General features: G+C 41.6%; 1 protein-coding gene across 1 annotated transcript; it reads left to right on the top strand.

Annotated features, from left to right (window-relative positions):
* The first annotated feature begins 3,323 nt into the window (after positions 1–3,323).
* Positions 3,324–9,848, top strand: Actbeta (inhibin subunit beta). The gene is made up of 3 exons (XM_065315577.1): positions 3,324–5,054; positions 7,691–7,902; positions 7,992–9,848. The coding sequence occupies exons 1-3, from the start codon at positions 4,493–4,495 to the stop codon at positions 8,589–8,591; spliced, it is 1,374 nt and encodes a 457-aa protein (XP_065171649.1). The 5' UTR covers positions 3,324–4,492; the 3' UTR covers positions 8,592–9,848.
* The last annotated feature ends 213 nt before the right edge of the window (positions 9,849–10,061 follow it).

Genomic DNA, 10,061 nt, shown 5'->3' with positions numbered 1-10,061 from the left:
TCTGAAAGCTAATTTAATTATCTATCAAATAAAGTCAAAATAATCAAAATTTCTTAATTAACCAAAAAATTATCTTATAGTTTGTAAGAAAATCAATTTTTTCAAAATTTTCCTACAAATTTCAACTTTAAACCTAATAAAACAGTATTTATAAATAAAATGAACCCTTTCAATATTATCTATAACCTAAAAAATTTAATTATCAATCAATTGGCCCAAGAAACATTAAAATTAAAACATAATTAATGTTTAAAACTGAAAAAAACGAACAAAAAACGAGTTATATCCACATTGCTTCGCCTTGCGTGCTGTGCGCTGATCCATAAATCATTAATTTAAATTAATTAAAAATAGATACGGCTGGAAATTATATTATCAACGCAATGTTACGACACACGCGGCTTCAAATTTTTATCCCGATAAACTCTCGGCAACCAAAGCTTTCGTCACGCATCATTTGTGTGTTTATTTATTGCCACAATTTCAAAATCCGAATTTTTCAGTTTTTTTCAATTGCCCAACACAATCAACAAGCCACAACAAACAATGAGTAAACACTTTATTGCGATACACGTCGTGATTAATTGCCGAACTTTGAGTCGCTTTCAGACTGCGATTCCGTCGTGCAAATTGATGTCAATTGATCGGGGCCGGTAATGAAAGTGTTGTCATTGTCATTTTCGGCGGTGGCCATCGTGTGTCTAGCCAGCCGCCGAGAGCAAGTGAAGAACACTTGCGCTGGTCATGGTCAATCAATTAATTACTGTTTACTTTCGGGTGTCGGCGATGATTAAAACTTTAATTGTTTGACTAGACAAAAACTCAAGCAAAACAAATCATTGGGATCTATTTTTGGTAAAATTTGCATAACTTTTGAAATTTTTGGTGGATTTTTGTTATTTTTGCTTTAATTTGTTTATAATTAAATTATCTATCCGACAATATTTATTATTTATGTTTTGGAATTTGTTTAAGACTTGAAAACTGCTTGTAAAATGAAATTTACTTTTTTTGACAAATTAAAGTCTTTTTTTAGAAATTAATTAATAACTCTTACAATTATCACTCGATTTATGTTATTTAAAGAGCCAATAATAAACAAATAAATTATCTATCAATAAATATATAATATTAATACCATCAGTAATTTCTAATGGTAGAAAAACGCTAAGAAAGTTAAAAATTGATTTTTTTTTTAAATCTAATTCAACAAAAAATGTTTTTGTTACTAAAATGTTTAATAACTCTTACAAAAATAATCCGATTTTAAAAATTTAACCATAAAACAATAGATAATTAAATTATCTATCACAAAATACCAAAAAATTTAATGTTACGTAACCTAAACCTTCAAAAACTCAAATCAAACAACCAACCAACAAAAATTCTTATATTTTCCCATAAATTCCCTCACAATTTCTATCTGCAAATAAAACCCGACGTGTACCAACATATTAAAGTTATTCTTAGCAATAATACCCTTCATTCTCAATTCGCTCAATTCCGCAAGAAGCGAAATGTCAAGTGACAAGTTAAAGAAAATGAAAATTTGATATGATACGACGATAGAGTGGCATGAAACGCGATCGGTGTGAGTCAGTGTGTTAGCGCTTAACCCCTTTCTCGCATCGAGGCGGGGGTGGGCACCCTTGGCTCAGTAACCCGACCGGCGGCCGCCTCCTCGACGCACGCAACGTGCGTTATCAGTGCACGCGTGTGTGGCGCACTCGTACGGCTGCACTAAATTACCAGCACCGGATGTGCCACCGGCGGTGCAAGGGGTTAAAATTGCACTTTGCACCAACGCACCAAAGAAAATACGGAAATTATAGTTAATTAAACCATTTTCACGCAAGTTAAAGTTGAAATAATGAAAATCAAATTGGTTTTCTTTGAGTTATTAAATAATTTATATGAAAAATTGTGTAATTTGACTTAAAATCGTTAATTTGACTTTGAAAGCAATTTTTTAGTATTAAAAATAATTTTAAATATAAATGTTATATATTTTCGTATAGATAATTTAATTGTTTATCATTTCTCATTTAAATAATAGAAATCTGGCAATTATCGTAGGAGTTATTAATTATTTTGTATCAAAAATGCAGTAACGGGTGTTTAAAGTGACTAAAAAATTGTTTTTGACTTCAAATTCAATTTTCTTAACTTTTTACATAAACAAATCTTAAACTATAATTATTTTCTGATAGACAATTTAATTATCTACTATTATCTTCTAAAATATTTAAATTCGGATGATTTTTGTTCAAGTTATTAACCAAAAACACTTTAACTCTCATAAAAACATAATAAACTCAATTTTACCACTATTTCATTCATAACTTCCGTAAAATTAAACATTTCATTTATATTTTTATCCAAAATTATACCCAAATAAATTCCCTATAAACTACTATCAAAGATTTTTGTTTAAACAATTTCTAAATGAGAAAAAATGAATGTTTAAGTTGAGGTATCGCTGAGTCATCCGCACTGGTCGCAGTAATTGATCGAGATCGAAAGTGTTTGAAAGTGTTTGACGCGTCATTGATCATCATCGCGTCGGCATCTTATTGTCATTGCCATTGCCATTGTCGGGCGAGTGACGTGCGCGAGATGCAATTAACGAATTCTGCGTCTAGCCGTTAGTTAGTTGAGGCGAGTTGTGCTAGGTTAGGGGTCACAGCCGGTTCCAGCCGGACAATGTTCTTAATGTTGCGGCCAGACGATGCCAAAAATTTCATAAATTATGCTAATAAACGCCAAAAAACGCATCTATATTAATCAACAAATGAAAATATCAACTCATCAAAGACATGTACTATGACCACTTATGATTTAATTCAATTTCACGGAGATAAATTTATATTTTTGAGTTGTAGTGATTCATCGTAGGCAATTTTACATACACAAAGTATTATACTTCATTAAACTTGCTCATAGAGGACGCAAAGCGTACTAAAACTTCCAAAACTTATTCCTATTCTTATTACCGCATTAATTAATGCAGTAAACTACTTAAAATCCATTTAAATCAAATTTCTACCGCAAAATAAGAAATTTAACCGAAAATGGAATAAAAAGTTTGATTTTTGATTAAATTGAACAATAATTACGTGCATGAATGTGCATGTTAGTGTTCTGTTATTGTAGCTTGTCTTGTCCCGTGTCTTGTTAGCCGCGCCGGCGTTTTAATTAGTTATTCATAAAGTGCGGCCGCGGCGCGGTGCGCGGCACGCATAATAAAGCATTCCGGTCGGGAATTCGAACGCGGCGCGCGCGGCACGCCGCCGATGTCTCCGTGTGGCGCCTCGGCCCACGCGCTCAACACCTGGTCACCAAAGGTGTATCGCCATACACAACGAGTGATCCGCTCACAACACCATCGGCACCGGTGGCCAACGTTCAACGTTTGAAAATTTTAGCGTTAATTGTGAGTTTATTACCGATAATCTTAATTAATTGAGCTTTAAACTCTTTAAAATGATGTGAATTACATTTAATTTTGTAATAATCAAAAGGTGGGTTAATTATCTATCAAATAAAGTTAAAATAATTAAAATCGGATAATTTTTATGAAAGTTATTGATAAAAAACTAAGAAAATTTCTTTAAAAATGATTTTTTTGTTTGTGATTTTAATTTGTGTGTAATTAATTAATTGACGCCGTTTGATAAATTCAAAATAAGTTGGCAAAGTGCGTGATGATGGCGGAATTAATATTTGGCGATAAATTAGTGTGAAGCGGTTGCGCGGGCGGCGCGGCAGCGGCGAAACGCAAGAGAAGAAGAAGAAAAAAACGCACACAGAATAGAGCGAGGAGCTGCGAGCGCATTGCCGCCGACCGCCGGCGGCATTCGGCGTTAGTCGCGATCGGCACGCCGAGAGACGCGCATCGGAGGGCGCCTACACACGACACGCCACCCCCCACACACACACCACACCACACACATTACACACATACACACTATCACACACACCCGCCGCCCCCAACACACATACCACCAATCTGTACACACTTTCCACCTGCCCCGTGTGCCCGTGTGTCACGTGCGTGATGCGAAGCGCGCCCGTGCCCGTGCCGCCGCCGCCAGTGACCGCGTGGTGATCGGGGTGGCACTCCGGCGCGTGCCCCCCAACCGGACATGGCCAGCCGCAGCCACCGCCGCCACCGCCATCGTCAGCCGCCCGACGCCCAGCACGGCAGCACGCCGCGCCACCAGGTGCAGGTGCTGCGCCATCGCGCCATCGCGAGATAATACCGTGCGCGTCGCCGCCACCGCCGCCCACCCTCAACGATGATAGACTACTACTCAGCAACAAAGTGCCTCACGTAGTGAAACCGGACCCAAAATACACCCACACACACCCAGACACACACGCAACACGCAAATACCGCCCATACACTGACTGACTATACAACACTCACACCCCAAACCCACCCCCAACACACACACACACACACACACACCCTGCACCCCTTAGGGATATTATGGCAGTTCACACGCGGCGCGCGCCAGTCACCGTGCTCGTCGTGCTCGTGCTCGCCGTCGTCGCCGCCGCCGGCGCCAGGGATAGGCTACGGCATCACGCCGCCGCCGCCGCCGCAACAAATACTCCACAACAACGCCAGAATCCCCTCGGGGACGAGTTGGCGCGATCGCTTAAAGGCCTCGAGGAGGCGGTCGCGTGCCCCAACTGCCTCTACAAGCATCACCATCCGGCTGGTGAAGCCCGTGGTAGCACGCAGCCGGCCGCTGCCGCCGACGCGCTGAGGCTGGAGGCCATCAAGAGGCAGATTTTGTCAAAGCTGGGCCTTCGCCATAAACCGAACGTAACGCTCGCGGCGTTTCCACGTGAGATTATCATGGAGACGCTGTTTCGCGCCGAGGATGGCGCGCACGATGCGCATGATCCGCATGCTCAGCATGCTCAGCAATCGGCGAATCCAGCGTCCACGGGTGCTGCCGCCGCTGCTGCAACGGCGGACAACACCATCGACGCAGATGACTTTTACGGACGCACGTCGGAGATTATTTCGTTCGCCGAGCAAGGTACGCATAGTTTAAACTTAATTATTTATATTAAAAAGTATAACTAAGCGTATAAATTATATATTTTCGGAAAGAGGGACTAATTGTTTATCAAAATATGCAAAAATTAAAAAAATCTGTTGATTAGGACGGAAATTATCAGCAATTTTCAAAACCAATTCAAATTACGCAAGTTTTCAGTAAATTTAGACTTTGAAACAGTATTTTGCCCTTTTAAAATAATATTTTAGCAACAAATATATCATTATTCGATAAATTGTTTAATTAATTGTTTATCTATCAACCACAGCTAAGATTATTTTAAAATATTAATTATTGTAGAAATTATCGTCAATTTTCGAAAAAAATGAAGTACAAAATTTTGCACTTAAATATAAGTAGACTAAAGTCAACTTTGAGAGTAATTTTCGTCCCTTAACGCAAATATATTACCAAATATTTTAATATCTACTCATAAATGAACTAATATCTTATCAATATGAGCAAAAATAATTAATATTTAATAATTAATGTCCTAGTTATCACCAATTTAAAAAAAGAATGCAAGAAGTACTAAAAATGCGCAAATTGAAGTTTAGACCTAATTTAAGAGTTGTTCTCATAATCTTACCCCTTTTAATCAAATATTTCCTGATTACCAATTAAATAATCTACCATTATAAGCAAAAATGTCAGAAGTCTAATCACTAGATCAAAAGTTATACCCAAATTACTAAAAAATATCAATTTACCACCAAAAAACCACTAATCATGTACTTTAACGTTAATTAATTTGCACTAATTAACGTTTCAACACGAAATTTATAACATATCCTGAAAGATACTTTAATTATCTTTAAACCAATCTAAAATCCGTGGAAATCCCCCAATCGATGCGGAAGTAATCGGCAATTTTCGAAAAAAGTTACCTGACTCACGTAAACTCAATTACTCGCGTAACTTGCGTGCGAAAATGTGTCAAAGTGAAAACTAACTCCGCCGCCCCCTTCCCCACACACTGTAAGGCGGCTAGCAAAAGGATGGGTAGTTTTTACCTCGAGTGAGAAAGAGGTGGGCGTGCGCGCAAAACTTTCCTTTCGATTTCACGCCGCCGCTCGTCCGTTTTGCACGTGCCGAAAACTACCTGTATGATTGCGTCCGCCGGCCACCCCCAAACACCACCCCTCCACCCTAACACCGTAAGGTGCGACACGAACCACGTGCTTTCTCATCTCAAGAGTGGGTAAGTGAGTACCATCAACCCCATGGGGTGAGGGTGGAATTCGCGCTCGCGTATCGCTCAATCTTTCAATCTCGTCGTCGAGAAAAGTTAGCGCGGCGTAATCGACGAGTGATTTATCGAATGCTTCCGCTTGATGCTGCGAGGGGGGGCGGCGGCAGGGGCGGCATGGGTGAATGCTTTATTTCAATTTGCCTCCCCCTTTTGTGGTATTCCTTATTCGCTATGCAAATGACGAAAAATTTGTCTTCGAATGCAATTTATTCGAAGTGATTGCACACACACGCACCCACCCCTCGTCATCTCAAGCCTTCGGGGGGGGCGGCGTTATGTAAAACTCTAATAAAATCCCGTACATGTGGTGTGTAGCCAAAATTCCGCTCTCCTCTTTTTTTTTCTCTTCTGCTCTCGTCGTCGTCGTCGTCTTGCGAGATTTAGCGATTCGAAAGGGGTGCGTGCGGGCTTCTTTTCTTTTTGCCGCCGTCGCCGCCGCCGCCCCGCGTGCACTACATTACTACATCACATGACTGCGCGCCCCGCGCAGCGCGACGCTGGCGGAGCAGCAAAAGTATTGTAGTAAAAAATTATGCTCCGAATGTGTCTGCTGTTTTGGTGGGGCGGCAGCGGCAAGGGGGCCGCGGATCGATGGCGGCTGGTGCCGGCTAGTCGGCAACGGCACGCGGCGCAGTCTGCGAGCGGGCGTCTGTGCATGCGAAGGAACAGCCGCCGCCGCCGCCGCCACTACCACCCTCCCCCCCCGCCCGCCGCCTGCCCCCACATCCCGCACGCGCAACCCTGGATTACTGGAACATCCCCCGGAATGCGTCCTACAATGTTACATAATGTGCTTTTAATTTTTTCCACAACCACGAGACGCGGAGAATCACTGGGGGCGGCAAAAATTTAAAAAAATTAATTTCCAACAAAATCAACCCTTTCAGACCCGCCATAGACTAAAAGTCTAACAAACTTTTATCAACCACCCCCACCGCCCCCGAAACTGCTAAGATATAGTCGAGATAAAAACAGCCATTTATATTTCCGTCTATTATCATATTTCGCAAAATCAGTGCGCCAATACATCGCGATAGTAATGGATTGTTATCATTATCGTTAATATATTCCGCTGGCGAGGGGGCGGCGGTGGCGGCAGCGCTTTATGTATGCACAACAGCATAAGATTTACGATTGTTCGAGAGCCGGCTGGCGGCTGGAACATCCAACGAACAAAAAGCATAGTAGAGAAAAGGAAGCGCGGTGGCGGCGCGGTTGGTTGGCCCGTGGTATGAGGCACGCGTTATGAGTGCATGCGGTCGGCGCCACCGCCGCCACACAATTATATTACCAATGTGCACTGCCACTGCATTGCCGCCCCATATACCCATATACTCACACCTTTGATTACGTGTAATTGCAGGCGTCCGTGTTAACGGTAATCGCCTGGTGGAGTTCCGCGTGAGCGCCGAATCGTCGGGCGCCGCCGGCGGGCAAGAGTTCCGCGTGCGTTCGGCGACGCTCTGGCTCAAAGCCGACATCCGGCACGCGCGCTCCGCCAAGTGCAAATCCACCGAACTATACGTCTTCAAGTTCCTGGCCGCGCTGCCACGATCTGTCAAAATCAACTCCAAGGTAACCTCAAACACCGAAAAAAGACACAAAATGGTGGATGACACAGCACGTTTGCATACATATACGTTATACTTGTACTCACTTTCTAGGAATTTAGCGAGTTGACAGAGGATCCAGTCGCGGTGCAGCTTGATGAAACCGCCTCCGGCTGGCAAAAAGTCGACCTGACTCGTACAGTCCGCCAGTGGTTGGAATCAACGGATTCCGATCGTCTGCGACTGTTTGTCGACTGCGCCTGCTGCAGCAATTGGCAGGTTAGGTTATTCAACGGTGACAGCGCAGACCCCGACCGGCCATTCCTCGTCGTGCACACCGATCCGACGACGACGAAACGTGTGCGAAGACGTGCGCTGGACTGCGGTGTGGACTCCGGCAACGCCTGCTGTAAGCAACGCTTCTACGTCAGTTTCAAAGAGTTAGGCTGGGATGACTGGATCATCGCACCGCAAGGTTACTACGCGAATTACTGCCGCGGTGACTGCGGCCATCATCGTGGCCCCGAGGCGTATGCAACTTACCATACGCACGTGCTCGAAGAGGTGCGCAAGACGCACCATCTCAGTGGTATGCAACCATGCTGCGCGCCGTTGAAGTTCTCCAGCATGAGTCTGATATATTACGGCCCGGATAGCAACATCATCAAGCGTGATCTACCCAAGATGGTCGTCGACGAGTGCGGCTGCCCGTAGATGCATCGCTGCGCGAAAACCACAAGTGCCACAAACACACACCTGCAACCCACACAACACACATTTAAAGTGACTATAAAAATGAATACCAACCAACCAAAAAATATTTAACAATATTCTAAGATTATCGAAATATATACGAATACACACGCATGTTTCGAGGAACCTATACTCTATTGCGCAAAACAAAACAATAATGGCGGCACTGCACTCCACTCACACACACATAAACACACTGTATGTGAGTTGGAGTACAGCGCCGCCATCGAATAAACCTATAAATATTTAAATATTGTAAACAAAATTAACAAATACGATGATGATGATAATAATAAACTGTAAGCTATAAGGTAGGTAGATTTTCTATCGAATTTTTCATAAATATTGTTGTTGTTCATTATTAAAGAAAAGGGAAAACGACACACACACACACTGGCAAACACTGTTTCAACAATAATTAATTAAGCAATACTAAACATAAAACAAGCGCTGATAACTATTTTAAGTTCCAACAACTAACTAACATGTGTCGTGTGGAAAATAAACAGGCGTACCTGTCACTAAACGCGCTTTTGACTCACCCGGTCGTCGTATTTGCAGCTATAGACTCTTACACAGCACAAAACATATCACTAATTTCATTTGATAGAATTCAACATGCAATTCAGTTCGATTGACAGTAGTTTTGCGTAAAATGACAGAAAATGACATTTTTAATGGCGCGAAATTTAAAATTCAAACATACCGCATCCATATTATCTATATGATCTTGCATTGACACTTTATACATAAATCTTACGTTTTTTAACCTAAAAACTCACTAAAACGATGCCGAGTGTACAAAAGCAGCGTTTATTTTGAATTGTACGCCGCCCATTGTTGATAGTTGTACATAAAATTGTTAAACAAACAAAACACACACACACACACCTGAATCACACTCCATTAATCGAAGGCGAAACTAATATATATAGACAATAAAAAAACCTCTTCAAAAACTTGTCTAAAATAAAGTCTAACGGAAACAGAAAAAAAAGAAACACTGTTTCGTTTATATATCTAACTCTAATTCTTCTATGAAAAATGAACGCGGACAAACTATGCTCAGTCAGAGAGTCATCATCCCCACTACACACACACACTACACAACAATTAATAAACTAATGATGAATACCAAGGGGGATGAAAACGCGCTAAACACAAATTCACATGAAAAACATGAAAAACTACCTATGTAATAAATGATTTTCTCATTTGCACGCGTCTTTCATTCACCTAACCTCAAATTATTCACAAATTATGTTTTAACCTCAAATTTCAGCTGAATTTTGTATCGGTGAGTATTCTCTAGTGTACTTGACATGATTCTCGGTCGTTACTCTTGTCTGTCTTTAGGAATCCTTGGATTTTTTGCGCGTTTTTCGGCGAAAACTCGTGGTTAATCATGCATAGATAAAATAACTCATCAAT

This window comes from Atheta coriaria, unplaced genomic scaffold (genome assembly GCF_025399875.1).
Source record: "Atheta coriaria isolate IRGN ID8LTWV9N9 unplaced genomic scaffold, Caltech_Dcor_3.1 hic_scaffold_2_pilon, whole genome shotgun sequence".
Taxonomy (NCBI): Eukaryota; Metazoa; Arthropoda; class Insecta; order Coleoptera; family Staphylinidae; genus Dalotia; species Dalotia coriaria.
This window is presented reverse-complemented; position numbering and strand designations above follow the sequence as displayed.